The 16163-nt window shown below is 55.6% G+C and overlaps 8 protein-coding genes across 8 annotated transcripts; 4 read left to right on the top strand and 4 right to left on the bottom strand.

Annotated features, from left to right (window-relative positions):
• Positions 1-484: 484 nt before the first annotated feature.
• On the bottom strand, positions 485-3734 carry BKA78DRAFT_295325 (Nup93/Nic96-domain-containing protein; the record flags this gene model as incomplete). The annotated part of the gene is made up of 3 exons (XM_066886473.1): positions 485-2503; positions 2560-3208; positions 3259-3734. 3 exons carry the CDS (start codon positions 3732-3734, stop codon positions 485-487), a joined length of 3144 nt encoding a protein of 1047 aa, XP_066744035.1.
• A 621-nt stretch (positions 3735-4355) lies between these two features.
• On the top strand, positions 4356-4961 carry BKA78DRAFT_295324 (uncharacterized protein; the record flags this gene model as incomplete). The annotated part of the gene is made up of 1 exon (XM_066886472.1): positions 4356-4961. The coding sequence occupies one exon, from the start codon at positions 4356-4358 to the stop codon at positions 4959-4961; it is 606 nt and encodes a 201-aa protein (XP_066744034.1).
• A 262-nt stretch (positions 4962-5223) lies between these two features.
• Positions 5224-5660, bottom strand: BKA78DRAFT_352567 (uncharacterized protein; the record flags this gene model as incomplete). The annotated part of the gene is made up of 2 exons (XM_066891377.1): positions 5224-5529; positions 5580-5660. The coding sequence occupies 2 exons, from the start codon at positions 5658-5660 to the stop codon at positions 5224-5226; spliced, it is 387 nt and encodes a 128-aa protein (XP_066744033.1).
• A 566-nt stretch (positions 5661-6226) lies between these two features.
• BKA78DRAFT_295322 (Zn-dependent hydrolase/oxidoreductase) lies at positions 6227-7597 on the top strand (the record flags this gene model as incomplete). Its single annotated transcript, XM_066886471.1, has 4 exons — positions 6227-6411; positions 6463-7110; positions 7164-7414; positions 7464-7597. The coding sequence occupies 4 exons, from the start codon at positions 6227-6229 to the stop codon at positions 7595-7597; spliced, it is 1218 nt and encodes a 405-aa protein (XP_066744032.1).
• A 243-nt stretch (positions 7598-7840) lies between these two features.
• Positions 7841-8556, bottom strand: BKA78DRAFT_352565 (uncharacterized protein; the record flags this gene model as incomplete). Its single annotated transcript, XM_066891376.1, has 3 exons — positions 7841-8226; positions 8278-8413; positions 8464-8556. 3 exons carry the CDS (start codon positions 8554-8556, stop codon positions 7841-7843), a joined length of 615 nt encoding a protein of 204 aa, XP_066744031.1.
• Positions 8373-9227, top strand: BKA78DRAFT_129818 (uncharacterized protein). The gene has a single exon (XM_066882570.1). It carries the CDS (start codon positions 8571-8573, stop codon positions 9171-9173), a length of 603 nt encoding a protein of 200 aa, XP_066744030.1. The 5' UTR covers positions 8373-8570; the 3' UTR covers positions 9174-9227.
• BKA78DRAFT_129800 (uncharacterized protein) lies at positions 9045-10706 on the top strand. The gene is made up of 2 exons (XM_066882569.1): positions 9045-9371; positions 9493-10706. The coding sequence occupies exons 1-2, from the start codon at positions 9289-9291 to the stop codon at positions 10442-10444; spliced, it is 1035 nt and encodes a 344-aa protein (XP_066744029.1). The 5' UTR covers positions 9045-9288; the 3' UTR covers positions 10445-10706.
• A 387-nt stretch (positions 10707-11093) lies between these two features.
• Positions 11094-13630, bottom strand: BKA78DRAFT_352563 (uncharacterized protein; the record flags this gene model as incomplete). The annotated part of the gene is made up of 5 exons (XM_066891375.1): positions 11094-11226; positions 11313-12916; positions 12969-13351; positions 13433-13456; positions 13513-13630. 5 exons carry the CDS (start codon positions 13628-13630, stop codon positions 11094-11096), a joined length of 2262 nt encoding a protein of 753 aa, XP_066744028.1.
• Between the last annotated feature and the right edge of the window lie 2533 nt (positions 13631-16163).

The raw sequence follows: 16163 nt of genomic DNA, 5'->3' as shown, positions 1-16163 counted from the left end.
GGAGCCGTTTGGGCTGTCCGTGGTTCTTGTTGCTTCTCATCACCTCAGCCTGCACCCAAGCCACTGGCTTCTGGAGGATATTATTGTAAGCAGATAAATAATAAACGTGTTGATGCTTCCTTCCACTCAACTACTCTCACATCTCCAAGATCCACTCTTCATGCAAACCGCCGCTCCGTACGTACAATCACTGTATGGGATATCCTACATCGCTTACCATCTCTAAAGAACCCAACTTTTTATTCAAACATGCCAATTGTGCAAAGAAAACGCTTTCCATAATTAATCATTTCCACACCACCGCCACCACTCATCTAACGCTCGCCATCTCTCTCCAACCAATGCAAGATGCGTGAACCACGGCGCTAGCCCCAAGTTTGCACCCTCACTGCCCGTTTGCCCACCAGCCAGTACGCCCTGCTTCCATCCCACCACCACGACGCTACAAGCTGTACCAAACGCCACCACGGCGCCTTGAGTAAACCTATGCGCCAACGTCCTGACCAGCCCTCGCCAACGCCTCGAACACGCGCGGCGGCAGCTTGTAGCGGACGAGACCGGCAAACACCAACAAGTCCCTGGCAAGCGCCTCGAGCTGCTCGATGACCATGCGGCCGGCCTGCGCCTCGAAGCCGCGGTTGAGCAGCTGCGAGCGGCGCTCGGCGCAGCACGTGACGGTCCACATGAGCAGGTTGCCCACGACGCGGCTGACGACGGGCGTGATGCCGTTGAACGACTGCGCCTGGTGCCGGATGGCGGCGACGTCGCCCTTGGCGCCCGTTGGGAGGAGCCCCGTGGCGTGGATTGCGTCGAGGGCTTCTGCCCACCGCCCGGCCTCCACCAGCGGTTTGGCCTGCGCGATTTGGAGCAGAGAGGCCAGTGCTTCGCGGTTGCGCGGCGCCACTCGTGCGTACATGGGTGCGTTGCCCCGGTACAAATTCATAATCTTGGATGCGAGGTCGACGGGGTTGTCAATTGCGGCCAGCGAGAGGGATGACTGAGGGCCGTCGACTGCATCGCGGGGCCTGAGAGGGTCAATCCTCGCCGGCTGTGTGTTCAGATCAACAGCAATGGCGTCGGAGAGGGCCCGGTTGATGATGGTGATGACGGCGTCGTGGTCCTCGGCCAGGTAGTAAAGCAGCACTGCGTCCGTGATGCGGCCCGTCTCGTCGGCCACCGTTGCGGCTTGCAGCGTGATATTCTTGAGGAACTCCTCTTGCTCTGTCAGTCCAATGAGACGCAAACGCTCCTGAATGGCGCCAGGTATGCGGTTGCCGTCGGGGCGAAGGTCGCCGAGCAGCCCTGCAAAGTCGCGGGTTTGAAGAACAAGCTCGCGGAGGGCTTCGTGGCAGCACTCGGCCTGAGATCGACCCAGAGGGCCATCGAGGTCCGAGTTGAGATGGAGAAGGACGAGGTATTCCGCCGCAATGTCGGGTTTAGCGTCGCGGAAGTCGCGTGTGTAGTAACCAACCATGTAGCAGAAGTTGATCTGCGGCTTTTGGCGAGTACTGAACGTGAGGACCTCATTGCCCGCTGTCGAAAAGTCAGACACACGGAGCAAGCCGTAGAATGCTAGTGCAATGGCAAAGTGCACCGCGGCAGTATAAGTGTGTCGGTAGAGGAAGCTGACACCCTCCTCAAAAGTGCCCGCAAGGATATGCAGCGTGAAGCAGACACCGTACTGGCTGCTGGCTTCCGGTCCCTGGAAGTGTCGCTGGGTGATTTCAGAAACGGTCGACCGAATGTTTTCCAAAGTAAAGGTCTCGCTGGCCTGCTCCTCGGTCCGGTTGATCTCCCTAGCAAGGCTGAATTGCAACCACATCCAGTCTTCTATGCTCTTGCCGATGCCTTCTAAGCTGGTCCTACTCAGCTCGCAGCGTCCGACGACCTTGTAACAGGCCATACGGTAAGGGTCCAACGAATTCTCCGGAGCAATGCGAGTCCGCTGCTGGTACTCGGCACTGATCCGTGCTTGAAGTTCTGGTGGAAGGCGCCTGTCTTCGCTTCGCGCGTAGGCAATCAGATATGATGGGAAATTCCTATCCATGCTCCTGATTGCGCGCTCATTCTCTTGGACGTATTGCACAGCATCCTGGATAAGACCAGCACGGAGGAGGTAGAATATAAGGGCCCAGCAGTGGTCTTCGCCCAGAGTTTGCAACTCAACATTGTCGGCCGCCAATTCGCGGCGAGCTGACAGCAGCCTAATGTGACCACGAACCTGGCTGATGTCTGTAGGCTGGCCTCCTACTCTACTCTCGACGGGATTCTTGATGTTGTTCTCCTTGACTTCGGCCAGGAACTTCTTTTCCAAAAATCTCCGAGACCCGTCGAGGATGCGTTTCCGGATTGCTATGCTTCCTGGAGATGACTGATTCTCGTCCAGGTAGTCGGCCGCGAATTGGCGTTCCCGCACTGGGTTCTCAGGAGGCGTCTCGTAGACCGGTTTCTCGCCCGTGATTTCGATGAGGGCCTGGTACGCATCCTCCAGGCGGCCCGAGTTCTGGGGTCAAGATTAGTGCTTTGGTCAGGCATATAGGAAAGCCAGCTCCAACTTACATCAGTCCCCGACTGCTTTTCGACCTCCGCAAACTGCGCCAGGACGGTGTATCGAGTCTCCTCCAAGCGGCTCACGTTGAGCTCCTTGACCTTGACTGCATACTTTTCTTGCTTGTCCCGCATGAATCGATTCTCAGGTGCGGGTGACGCCACACCGGCGCGGCTTTCCGCAAAGCCATTGGCCCTCGCAGATGTCGCAGGATTGCCAATGACAGATCTGTTCATGGCAGAGGCGCCAAAGGAACCGCCAGCTAGGCTGGTAGAAGCGCCAAGCCCGCGGCCTTTGCGACGCGAGCGTCCAAACGCGCCTCGTGCGACTGATTCTCTCGGGCCACTGGCGTTTGCCTCTTGACTTTCAACCTGCCGACCAAGACCAAAGTGTTCGTAAATCTTCTTGCGCTGCGAATCCCACTCCAGTTGAATGTTGTCCTCGAGGAAGTTGTCAAAGTCCCTTTTTGACTGTTCAAGGCCTTCGGAAATCATGGCAAGCGTCGAGCGCGAGTGGAGTCCGGAAATGTAAGCGTCAATGTCAACATCGTTCGAAATTGCCGGAGGCGGCGCAGCGCCTACGCCAGCCGTGGCGCTGAATTGGTTGAGGTCGCGGAGGGCAGCGGTTGTGTTGACGCCGGAGGCGGCCAGCAAGTAATGCCTGAGACGAAGATTAGCCTGGTCGTCAAGACTGGCGCAGTCCTCACTTACGCTCTGCTATCTTGAGGAACCGGTGCCGAAGGTCCTCCTTGGCCCAGGTTCCTCACTTTCCTGGCAATGTCCCCGAGGCCGAGCTGCAAGCTTGGCAAGTCGCCAAAAGTCGATGACAAGCCATTGTCCTGTGCGGCTCTCTTCCTGCTCCTTTCCAATAGATGGTCAAAGTATGCAGTCTGACCGCCAGGAGCTTGCGATTGAGCAAGCGGACCGCCCTGTTGCGGAGCCTGTCCAGGCTGTTGCGTGTTCGTCTGCTGTCCGGCGGGCTGGGTAGTCGCCGTTTGTCCAAGTGGAAAGGAAGTTGCTGGCGCAGACAGCCCCGTTGCTCCTGGCGCTGTCGACTGCTGTCCAAGGGCGCCGAAAGGGTTGTTGGTTTGCGGTGCTGAGGTTGCAGGAGCTCCGCCTGCTTGCGAGGTGCCCCCCAAGCTGGGGAAGAGAGGCTTACTAGCCCCGAGTCCACCAAAGAAAGACATGTCGCGCGTTTGTAGCGTGTTCCAAGAGGGATGGAGGGTGGTGGTGCGCAGGATCGCGCCGGTTGGTGGTTTGTGGTGGTAAGCTGGAAAGTTGACGCGCGATGTTTTGGCGGCACGATCTTTCGGATCAACACTAGCGTCGTTTGGAGCTTGATGCCAAGATCAAGCAACACCGAGCTTAAACCCATGTCTATGGGAGAACTGGAAAAAGAGGAATCAGACGAGGGCTTGCATGAATAAATCCTAAAACAATCTTCTTTTGGCCGATCGCGCAGGCCTTTCCAAAAATTTGGCGTACAGCTTGCTAGTGACGACTCCAGAGCTCTCAACCATGGAAGTGCGGTCCTTCCAGTCTACCTGACTGCCACCAATACAGTCCCTTTGGCTCAGGGTCAACTTCTATTCCAGATTTTCGTTCGTCTTTTCTACTTGCAACCGCAAACGAGATCGCCGTCAACGTAGGCCTCTGAACGCAGGCAGGTTGGAAAAACCGCGTTTGCCCAAGTTAATGGGATTCAAGAGAGATGCATATATTCCAGAGCCGAGCCAACGTCTAAAACAGCTTCGTCAATCCATCATACAGAGCATCCGCCCTCTCTTGGAGTCCTTCTGTCTACCAAAATGCCCAACTACTACCAATATAATCCAAGATGCAAAGGCGACCAAAGAAAGGCCATTTACCTAAACGACCCCGACGCGGCTGCTTCTGAAGCGAAAGACCACGAAGGCCCAGGAAAGGTCCGAGTGGTCTGCAAAAAACAAAGACCCCCTCAATACGTCTGGGTTTGGCCCAAAAAGGGACGAAGCGGCTGCTTTTTGGGCAGATGGCTCGATACCGTCCGTGGACGCGGCCCAGTGCTCCATATGAAACCTCGAGTCTCTTCAAAAGATTGTCTTCACGGACACGGCCCAATCCTCCAAGTTGCAAGTCGAGGTACTCCAAGAGTCAAAAGTCAAGAACCCGCGCCCCGGTCGAAAAAAATGGAAGAAGACGCGAAGACCGAACCACGTGTGCAATCCTCTGCGGGCAGGAGATCAAACACGCACACGTCCACGAGCAGGTCCTCGTCCTCGTGTGGAGCACGCTGCCCCGATGCTTTCTGTCCTGCCTTGCATGGTCGAGGCTTCCGCTTGGTCGACCCCGTATATGATGAGCGAGTCGATACCTGGGTCCTACAACACAGCGGAGGCTATAGCCAAGAGAACGAATTCGAGGATTACGTCTAGCCAACAATCCGAATTCGAACGCCACTGGCCGTTGCCTTTCCAATCATTCCTTTCTTTCCACTTTGTCTTGCATGTATCGAGAGTCAAGTGTCTTGGGCGAAGGTTGGCTCGATGCTGTCTGCGAGACGTGCAAGGATGCGCGCAGGCTGGTATGCGGGGGGTCCAGTCGTCGGTATCTTCGTATTAAAGGGTGGTGGAAATCTGCAAAGACCAGTTGTCTCGTAGCTCGTTTACAACGATCACCCGTCACTTCTCGTTCGCTTCATGGCTTTTTTTGTGTATGATCGTCCTTGGATTCGGCCTTTGCCAGCTTCTGAGCAGCTTCAGTCCATCCGTACTTGGGTACGCGCGCGCCTTGGCTAAGGTCTGGGTTCGCCTTTTCGCTCTCTCGTGTATGTTGTAGCAGCATCTGAGTGTTCTCGCTCCTCCAATCGCTCTTGAAGTTGTTCAGAGCTACAGAGACAGCCGTCGCCGATTCTTTGAAGTCGCGGAACATTGCTTCGGGAGATGGGTGTGGGGTTTTTAGAGGGCCAAGGACGGTAGGGATACCGAGGCGTAGTTGGTCAAGCTGGAATTGATCATCAGAGAGGGCAATTCCTGTGATGACGGAGGTCAAACCTGAGATTGAAGCTTTTCGAGCGATGCCAGAGCGGCGGCGCAGCGGGCCTCGTCCCAATCGCTGGATTCTGGTGCTGCCATGGTGGAAGTCTTGTAGAGAGATGAATGAAGGTCCAATTAAAGATGAAAGGCTAAACCAACGAAGGAGCCAAGCGCTGGTGCCAGAGGAACGCGTTCACGTGCGCGCGAGATCGACTAGGTAGGTAGTTCGAATGTGGGGTACAAGGATCCACGTCGTAGAGCAGCGAAATCGGGCAGGTGTTGGAGAAGCTTAAAGTTAAGGGCTGGTCTTCCTGTCGTCGCCGTAGTTTGCTCGCCCATCCCTTTGCATCCGTCGGCCCATCACAGCTCCGGTATTAAGACACCAACACGGAGTTAGCCATGGACTTCGGCTCGTTTCTCGCCCCGGCGGACGATCCAACGTCCGACTGCTGGGGACGAATAAACACTATCTTTCTGCGTCTGCCTGGCTGCACAGCTGAGTCTGACTGCTCCTTCGCTGGTTGCGCCTCATCATCTGACGTACATATAACGCCCTTCCCTTCCCTCGCCTTGTCCCTGGCCCGATGCTGTGGTCCTTTCGTTCCTTTCTTCGCTGTTCCAAGCATCATTGGAATTATTGCAAGAATTACCACAGCTCCGCCAAAATGTCCTCTGCTTCCACGAGCGCTGCTCTGTACGCGACGGTGGTCTCTGCTTCTCAAATCACCGGAGCTGTCCCAGAGGATGTTCAGGACAAGGCTCACCATGCCAAGGGTGGGAAGGGCTTTCTAAACCCATGGCCCTCATGGCAAGACATGAGTGCTTTTTCCATCATTCGCGCTATGGCTTGGTGCGCAGTGCTCAAATGTCAAACTTGTGTCGGATACTAACCAATTCCTAGGAGGAGAATAAGCGGCAGCTCAAATGTACCCGATACCACGCCTCCGACCGTTCCAGTCCAAAAACCGTCTTTCCTGCCGTCTCGCGAAACTCCCGAGCTACGCGCGACATGGCTGGGACATGCCTGCTACTACGTCGAGTTCCCTGGCGGATTGCGCGTTCTCTTCGATCCTGTGTTTGAACCAAGATGCTCTCCGTTTTCCTTTCTCGGACCAAAGCGATTCACCGACGTGCCTTGTCCCATCGAAGATATCCCAGCCATCGACCTCGTGGTGATTTCTCACGCGCACTACGACCATTTGTCGCACCCCACCGTTACGAAGATCAAACAACTCCACCCGAATGTGCATTTCTTTGCTCCCCTAGGAAATAAGAAGTGGTTTGTCGACTCTGGAATCCACAATGTGACTGAATTGGACTGGTGGGAGGCTAAAGACGTCCGTCTCTCCAAAGTGGACACGAAGGGAGGACAGAGCAATGGACCAGAGGTGGTAGACGCAGGAAGTCAATCTACTGCCTCAGACATTTCGGCGACTGTCGAGTGTTTGCCCTGCCAGCACATTGCAGCCAGGACTCTTTTCGACAAGGCTCACACGCTGTGGTCGTCGTGGAGCATCACCAGTGGTGGAAAAACAGTGTGGTTTGCCGGGTGCGTATAATGCTCTCTAAGGTACTTGAAAAACAACTGACCATCTTTCCTAGTGATACTGGCTACCGTGCTGTTCCCGAAGTTCCCAAGGGCGAAGATGATTACGGCGCTAAATACGCCGAACTCCCCCACTGCCCGGCATTCAAGCAGATTGGCGACCTCCGCGGACCTTTCGACCTTGGCTTGATTCCAATCGGCGCCTACGAGCCCCGATTCATCATGTCCTCCATGCACGCGAATCCTTTCGACAGTGTCAACATATTCAAGGACACGCGCTGCAAACGTGCCCTTGGCATGCACTGGGGTAGGTCTCTTGATCTCTTTAAAGGTAGCTTTACTAACATAAATACCAGGTACTTGGGTTTTGACGGAAGAAGATGTCCTGGAACCTCCGAAGAAGTTGAAGGAGGCTCTTTCGAGCAGCGGTATTTCCGAAGAGGGCGTCTTTGACGTGTGTGCCATTGGAGAGAGCAGAGAGTTCGCATGAAGTATCCATGCACTTTATGCCTGTCAGAAGTAACAAGAAGTCCAGAAAGCTCCTTGTGGTTCAATACCCCTTTCCATCTGTCCTCTGGACCAATTGATCATGATTCAATACTCTACTTCGAGCATCAATCCCGGAAACCTCAATGAGTGGACAGTCATTCATAACGCCAATTGCCCTTCCAACTGAGACCTCTCAACTCATATCAAGCAACGTCTTTCTCCAAAACCCTATAGAAGCCAAACATTACAAGTCCGCAAAGAGCATGCCGACAACGACAATTCCAATGACCATTGAGACTAGTCTCACCATTCCAAATCCTGGCGACTGAGATGCAGCTCCCGGGAATGGCGTGACTGTCGTTCCATTGTGCGAAGTCGAGTTGCTTGTCGCTGTGGCAGTCGCCGACGACGTCGTCGCGGTCGACGTGGGTGTTGACGAAAGAAGAGAAAAAGACAACGTTGGCGAAGTCGTAACGACCGATCCACTGCTCTCACTCGAGCTCGAGCTAGATGTAGTGGTGGCGGTGGATGATGCGCCAACGCCTTGGAAAATGATGGTTGTGCTGTGCAGCGCGTCATAGGTGGTAGTCTGCAGCTTCGGGCAGAGCTGCTCCGCAAAAGACACCAGTTCTGAAGCAGGCCGTCAGTACCGAGCAAAGCGGGGACATGTTCTTGACTCACTTCCAATGTCTGACTTGTCGCAGTTTGCGCCTACTGCCTTACCGATAAAGTCGATAATGGAGGCATCCTCGCAGATACAATTTGTGTCAACGACATCGCAGTTGCCCCGGCCAACGTAGCCAAGGATGGCGCTTTTCTGTCAAACTCCTTAGCGTACGAGTCTCAAGAATTAGGGACTTGCCATACCACGCAACTAGGAAGGTCTACGAATGAGACTTGTGCCACCACGCTGCTGGCGAAGATGGTGGCCAACAAGGCGAAGAGCTTGAGAGACAACATTGTCTTGACTGCTTATGAAGACAAGACCTTTTGGACCGAATGGACAGCACCTCGATTATGGTGGAGCCACAATGTATGGTTGGGAGAAACTCGTCCAAAGTCGGACACTGGTACTATCCGCTTATATTCAATTCTCTCTCTTTTGTCTTTTCTACAATACACAAAAGGAACCGTCGCTACATCCTCAGACAATGGCCACCGATCAAGTCTTGGAAAAGGAAGATTTCTGGCTTTCTACTGCTAAGGCAGTGCCCGCGATGACACCACGGCCCAGGCCGCCTTCAATACTGCAAACAGCCCGGCGTCGTCTGGTTCAACAAAGAAAATGTCTGAGGCGGCGACGTAGACTGCCTCCCCGCGGCTCAAATTGCGGCGGTCCCAAGACTTGTGTAACGCGTGGGTGGGCGAGGACAAAGCCGGTCCTCACTACAGACCTGATGTCACGCGCGCACGTCCTTTCTGAACGCAGCAACAGAGCGGACGCCACGCACACGACGGCCTTGGCCGAGCCTATTCGACCGCCGCAGCTCTCGAGACGTTGGAGCATGACATCCTCGCCGACATCATATGTCTCGACGGGAGCCGGGCTGCTGGATTCGCGGCAGGCGGTAACTTAAGCCCGGCTGGGCCGTGATGCGGTGCAAGAACCCACCTTCTTCGCTTTTTTCGATTTTGTCCTGTCGGTCTGGCACCGCGGCGGCGAGATATTAGTCTTGTGTACAAGCTTCAGTCATGGAGGTCGATGAGCCGACTTATTTGAAGGTCAATGGACCGGCTTGCACGATTACGCCGATGGACGTTTTGACTTATACCCGGTGAGTTTTGAACACAATTGCCATGAGATGAAGCGGACGGAGAATATGGAGAAGACGGGACCGATCTCCTTAAAATTGGGGCTTTGATTTACAAGCTCAATTGTACTGACCGGAACCATAGCATTATGCACAAACACACCAAGGCACAATTCCTAGCCTCAACAACACCTGCGCCTGCATCACCAGCCGAAATCAATTCCTCGCCTCCTCCGTCCCCAACGATCAAACCCGCCGCCACGAAAGCCGACCCCATCTCCTTTGACAGCGGCAGTCTCCACATCCCACCGCCGCCAACAACAGCCGCCACATCGGCCTCGGCCACCTCCAACGCGTCGTCTGCAGACGCCAGCGCCGGCATCATCGCCACGACAATCATTACGACGACGACGAAGTCTACCGCCGCAGCCGATCACGATGACGCCCAAGCTCACGCGGCCGCTACCTCTCAGCACCCTGCCGTGTACAGCTCGATCCACACGGGGCGGACCAGCGGCCCCATGTCCGCCCTCCACCGCTCACTCATCTCCGCGTCCGCTCCTGCGTCCGCTCCCCTGCCAACCAGCCACACCCCGTCTCCTTCCTCGTCGCCCGCGGCCGCCGCCCTGGCACCTGGAACGGCGCACTTCGACCCAGCAGCCGTCACTGCGCGGACTACATCAGCCGCTGTCCCGACAGCCGACGCGCAGCATCGCCGCCGCAGCAGCGCCGGGCTGCGCAAGATCTCCGCCGGGCTGGCCAAGCTGGGCTTGTGGCGCGGTGGTGGTGGTGGCCATCACGCCGCGGATCACCAACACCAGCACCAGCACCAGCATCACAGCCAGAGCGATGACCACCAGCACCCGCAGCACTGGCGGCAGGGACCAACCGCAGGGCATGAGGGAGCAGAGCCCGGAGGAGACGACGAGATGGACATCGACGAGGTCGACGGCCAGCCGTTGGCGCACCTGCAGTGCGAGTGCGGCGCTTGCGACTGGTGTCGGTTGCGCAGGGGCGTGTTGAAGCGCAACGGCCTGTGCAATGTGGGCGTGGGTGGGCCGGCCGGAGCGGCTGCGGGCCGCAGGGACACGGTTTGAACAGCGATGGTGGCAGAGTCTTGTTTGGGGAGCCGGGAGGGCTTTGGTGCTCTGATGGGGAGATTTTGATACACATGGCGGGGCGCAAGGAAAGGGTCGTGTTTCAGGGGTAAAAGTGAAGTGTGCTTGGGCGCACAATACACAGACTTGACCGTTGTTTCTGAACACAACTTTTGCACCCCACCCAATTCGATCTCACTAGATGACGACTTGACGTCTCGTCGCTATTCTCCTGGAGGATTATCTGTGTAGAACGTCGTGCCGGGGAGCAATCGAGACTAGTCACTCACTCATGCCGCCACTGACAGGCACACAAGGTTCGGCACAAGTAGTCTTTCTTACGTAGACCATATATACACACCGTCACCACCACCATCACTTCTTGAGAACAGAAAAGAAAGAGAGAAAAAGACTAGCAGACGCTCAAAAACAACCAAAAGAAAAAGATCTCAACCCCCACTTCCTCACCACCCAGCCACCTTCCTGCTCGCTCGCGCAGGCAAGTCTATGTAGTTTCTAGTGTATGCTGCTGGCAAACGGACGTACGGTACACAATCCTTTTTTGCGTTCGTTACCTCGTACACGATCACTCGACCCCTTCAAGCTTCAAAACTCTAATCCTGACGCCATAGCTTCTTGGAGCAGGAGTTTACGCCGCAGCCGCGCTCTGCTGGCCAGGCGGGCCGTATTCGACCTGCGGGTATGGCTCGCCGGGTGCCATGAAGTTTGTGTGGGGATCGCGAGCAGCCTTGGCGGCGGAGCAGCGCGCCATTGTGGGGGAGCTATTCAAAACATCGGTCAGTTGTCTTGTTTCTGAAAGAAACAGAAGGGAAAGATATGAGTTGGATAGGAAAGGGGAAGCACTCACTTTCTCGAGATGACGTCTGTAAAGTAGAAGTTCTCAATTGGCTTCTTCAACGGCGCGCCGGTCGCCTTGGCCTCGGCGCCCTTGTTCTGGTCAACAAGCTGCACCTTGGCGAGTTGAGAGGCGAGCGACTGCGACGTCTGCTCGACGACGTCGTAGCGGCGCAGCGCCGGGGAGATCTCCTCCATGCGATCGCGCAGCGCATCAACGTCGTCGTAAGGCAGGGGCTGTCCCAAAAACTCGGACGCCGCGCGGATGATCTTCCAGTCGTGGCGCGCAGCGCCCAGCAGCGACGTTGCCGCCCGCGTCATCTGTACGCGGCCTTCGGTGTTGACATAAGTGCCAGCAGACTCGGTGTAGGCGGCCCCAGGCAGCACGACGTCGGCGAGTTGGGCACCCTTGTCGCCGTGGTGGCCCTGGTAGACCACGAAGGCGTCCTTGGGAATGTCCTTTTCGTTAATCTCGTCGGCGCCGAGGAGCCAGACGAACTTGGGCTGTGTCTTGGCTACCTCTGCCGACGGCACAGTGAATCCGACTTCGTAGGCGCCGGCGCGCGAGGCCTGGCGCTGGAGGACGTTGTAACCGTTCCACTCGGGCGTGACAAAGTTGGTCTTGTGCTTCTCGACAAAGTTGCCGACGGTTTCGAGGATTGACTTGGCATCAGCGTGCTCAACAGCACCGCTGCCAACAACAATCATTGGCCTCTTCGCCTCGGCGAGCTTCTGGCCAAAGGGACCAGCCAGCGCTTGCTTGAGATCGCTGGCATTCGCTCCAAGCTTCTCATACTCAAAAGTGCTCTCAAAGTCCTCGCCAACGAGGCCAACTTCGAGGTCAGAGCGCAACCACTGCTTCCTGATACGGGCATTCAAGACAGCGGCCTCGTGCCTCGGGTTTGTGCCGACCAGAAGGATTGCATCAGCCTCCTCCACGCCGTAAATCTTGGAGTTGAAGCTATAGTTTGCCCTCACGTCAATGCCGTGCGGGACAGGATCGCTTCCGTTGACGGTGTCCAGGGCAAGATTCTCCGAGCCCAGCCTGTTGGCGAGGTCCTTCATGGCAACCATGGTCTCCGTCTCAGTCAGGGCGCCAGCAACAGCCTTGAACTCGTTGCCCTTGGGCTGGATCCTCTCAAACGCATTGGTGATTTCAACCAGCGCCTGTTCCCAGGTGGCGGGCTGGAATTGGTCGTTAGAGCGGACCAGCGGAATCGTCAACCTCTGGGTGCTCAGGGCGTCGCAGGCAAAACGGCTCTTGTCGTTGATCCACTCCTCGTTGATGTCGTCGTTCAACCTCGGCAGAATCCTCAGCACTTGCATGCCTCTCGTGTCGACGCGAATGTTTGATCCCAGACCATCCAGCACATCTACCGACTCGAAGTGGTACAGTTCCCAGGGACGGGCCTTGAAGGCATAAGGCTTGGAAGTCAGCGCACCGACGGGGCAGAGGTCGATGACGTTGCCAGACATTTCCGAGTCGAGCGTTTTTTCGATGTAGGTACCAATTTGGAGATCGTTGCCACGGCCAGTGGAGCCAAATTCGGGCGCGCCGGCAATGTCGTTGGCGAACCGAACGCACCTCGTGCAGTGAATACACCTGTTCATCGAAGTCTGCCCAGCGTCAGCCTTGGAGCGAGACCGTCCCTGGCTCAGATATTCCCACCTTGATCAAAGGTCCAATGTTCTTGTCCTCGACCGCGCGCTTGCCACTCAACTCGTGGAACCTGCCTCTGTCCGCGCCATATCGCATCGACTGGTCCTGGAGGTCGCACTCGCCACCCTGGTCGCAAATGGGGCAGTCGAGGGGGTGGTTGGCGAGCAAAAACTCCATGACACCCTCGCGAGCCTTGTGGACAAGGGGCGAATCCGTCTTGACGTTCATACCGGGCTGGACGGGCCAGGCGCATGAGGCGACGGGCTTGGGGGCGCGCTCGACCTCGACGAGGCACATGCGGCAGTTGCCGGCAATCATGAGCTTCTCATGGTAGCAGTAGCGGGGGACGGTGGAGCCGGCCTTTTCGCAGGCTTGGATGAGGGCGGAGCCGGCTGTGCCGTGAGAGGTGCGGCGTCAGCGAGAGCGTCCCAATGGATCGATATGATGGTTTCAAGAATGGTCAAAATCCTCACCTTCTATCGAGACCTTTTTGCCGTCTGTGACTCGGGTTAGCTTGCGCTGCGGTGCTTTGCGGGGTGGCCAGCAGACGCACCGATTGTGAGCTCCACCTCGGCCGGGCGGTTGGACGTGGCCGCAAAGGTCCTGCGAGCATTGAGGGAAGAGAGCCGCGCCGGCTGTCTGATCGAACGGAGGAGATGTTGCCGCATCATGATGGACGAGCAACGACGTGAAGAGGGTCGAGTCGATGGCAATGGAGAGCCAGTCGCGGGCAACAGTGGTGTTGGAGTGTCGTCAGGACATACCCCAGACCGGCTTGGCCCAAACAGGACTAGCGTATGACTTCCGCAACTGCTCCCCGCTGATTGGCGTCTGAGCGTTGGGGTCGCTTAATCCCGGCGCTTACAAAAAGCCTTTTCCGCGCCCAACTCGATCCGTTTCCTCTTCAACTCATTTTCAGGACAATTTTTATTGTGGGCGCTTCTGGACGATTTTTACATCTTTCCACCAGAAACTCCTCTGCTAATTGTCCGAGACACAACTTTACCGGGCCCCGTAGCTGGAGCAGGCCACGGGCTGTTTTCAACAGTCCAATGACGTTCTGTTCCTTACCAACGGTGCTACATTTCTGCATCTTCATCTTGTCAAGAGTGATGTCTTTGTCTTGGCGGGAGAAGAGCACTTGAGAGTATCCTGTTTCCTTGTCTCTGAGTCAATGCCTTGTCTCTGAGTCAATGAATTTTCGAGTCCTTCAAAAGACACGTTTCCCTCGTCCAGGCTGGCACACAACATGTGCTCAAACGCCAAAGAGAAAGTCCCTCAAAGTTGATGGAGACTTACCTGCAGCCATTTTGGGGCAGTAGCTGTCATTCCAGCTTTTCAACCGCGGGGCTCGCTTCTGGTTGCGTCATGAGGTCGCTCAAGTCCGGGGGTCTTTCGCGTCCTCAACACCAGTGGAGCGGGAAGCTGCAACCATCGCGTCTCGCCTTCGACCTTCTTTGGGCGCTTCGGTCATATATATTTTTCTTCCCCTTACCCGATATCGGTGACGAGCAGAGTCCACTACGTGAAGCACAGATGCCCGAAATAACTCCATGGCGCTGCACGTCATCCTCGACGGCTCCAGCGGATGACGCTGAAAATCTCGACTTTGCGATAAGCCGCCGTAGATCATTCGAAGTGGATGAATGATTTCGACCAATGTGCTTTACTGATGATATGGTAGGATTCCACCGTGGTCGCGGACCATTCATAGCGTTATCGCACCTCCAACATTCGCAGTTCCGCACGCGCTTTTCAGATGGGCCTCAGCAAGCAAAGAGGGCCGAGAATGTAGTCTTTTGCGGCGGAATTCTTCAGATGAGACTGCAGTGGACCGCAAGGGACGTCAAATTCAAAGCAGGGCAGGAACGCTTGAGTGCTCATTATGCCTATCCTTCCAAGAGTTCAAATGCCGAAGTCCTCAGGTGGTAAGGTACTTAAATGCTCCCTACGCATACACATCTCGACTAAGTGATTTGAAAACGCCATGTTGACACCGATTACTGAAGTCGACGTTTTATTTTGTCCACCGCGAGACGGTCTTGCGCCACTGAACCCCGAGGCAACATCTTATCAACAACCTAATCAAGTCGCATGAGAAGCGAGAATGCCCTTGGCTTGACCGAGGAGTGGCGCTAGAAAGAAACCAGCCTCGCTCTTCTTGCGTCCACCCACGGAGGGATGCTGCAGGATCTTCTATAGCGCGTGAGCGCTCGGCGAGAGTGTTCCCTGCCATGCCTCTCGTCCCACTTCGATTTTCCTACCGCAGTGGAATACTTTGCTGCCTTGTGGCAAGCTAAAGGGACCGACTGAGGCGCAGGATCAGATTGTTGGCGGGCCGGTCGATTTCTGACATTCCCCTTTGAACTTTTGGCATCCCATTTTCAAATTTTGACGACTTCACAGGAGGATACCTGATTGGCTGTGAGCTGCTGCTAACTACACATCTTGGTAGTCACCTTCTACTGTCGTCTTTGCCTATATGGATACCTATACCCACCACCAGCCTCTGCCCACGCCTGTTACTAATTTGCCAAGTTACCATCGCATACTCCAGGGCCAGTGGCTTACCTAGACTTTGCGGCTTATTAACTAGCGCGCAGTGAAGAGCTGATGGTGTTTAAGCCGACTACTTATCTCAGGGTCGAGAGTGCACGCTTGAGAACGCGCCTATCTACTGCGTTGCTCGCGGACACGCGGCGACGATACATACTACACGGCGGCACTTAGACCTCTACTTCCTTCAAGAGGTCACCAAGCAAAAGATGACGACTCGATCAAGTGGTTATCCGGCAACTTCAGACATCGAAAGCCTACCGGTAGACCTGCGCGCCGTGTGCTCATTCCGAGGTCTGTCAAATATTAAAAATGAGGCGATGGGGCCGGTATTCAGAAGAAAAAAAAAAAATAGCATATGAGGGCTCACTGTCCATCGTCTCTCGCCAAGCATATCTTGAGAACAGCGCCATCGCCGCCGCCACGTCGCCTCCACTGGCCATTGTTGTCCCAAACCTTCTAGTCGCAGGAGCCCCCTGCGCCAAAAGAACCGCCGTGCGGTACATCTTGCCATGGAATGCGTTTTGTCGGATTTTACAATTCAAAATACCGATCTGGGGGCAGGAACAAGTGGTCGGCTCCGCCAACCGTTCAGAAGAAAAGGTCGAGCACGCAGAAGCTCGATGCGTCGCCTTGCTTTTCGACATT

This window comes from Phyllosticta capitalensis (assembly GCF_038381095.1).
Source record: "Phyllosticta capitalensis strain CBS 128856 chromosome Unknown BKA78scaffold_5, whole genome shotgun sequence".
Classification (NCBI taxonomy): Eukaryota; Fungi; Ascomycota; class Dothideomycetes; order Botryosphaeriales; family Phyllostictaceae; genus Phyllosticta; species Phyllosticta capitalensis.
The sequence above is the reverse complement of the archived record's forward strand: the minus strand, read 5'-3'. Positions and strand labels throughout refer to the sequence as shown.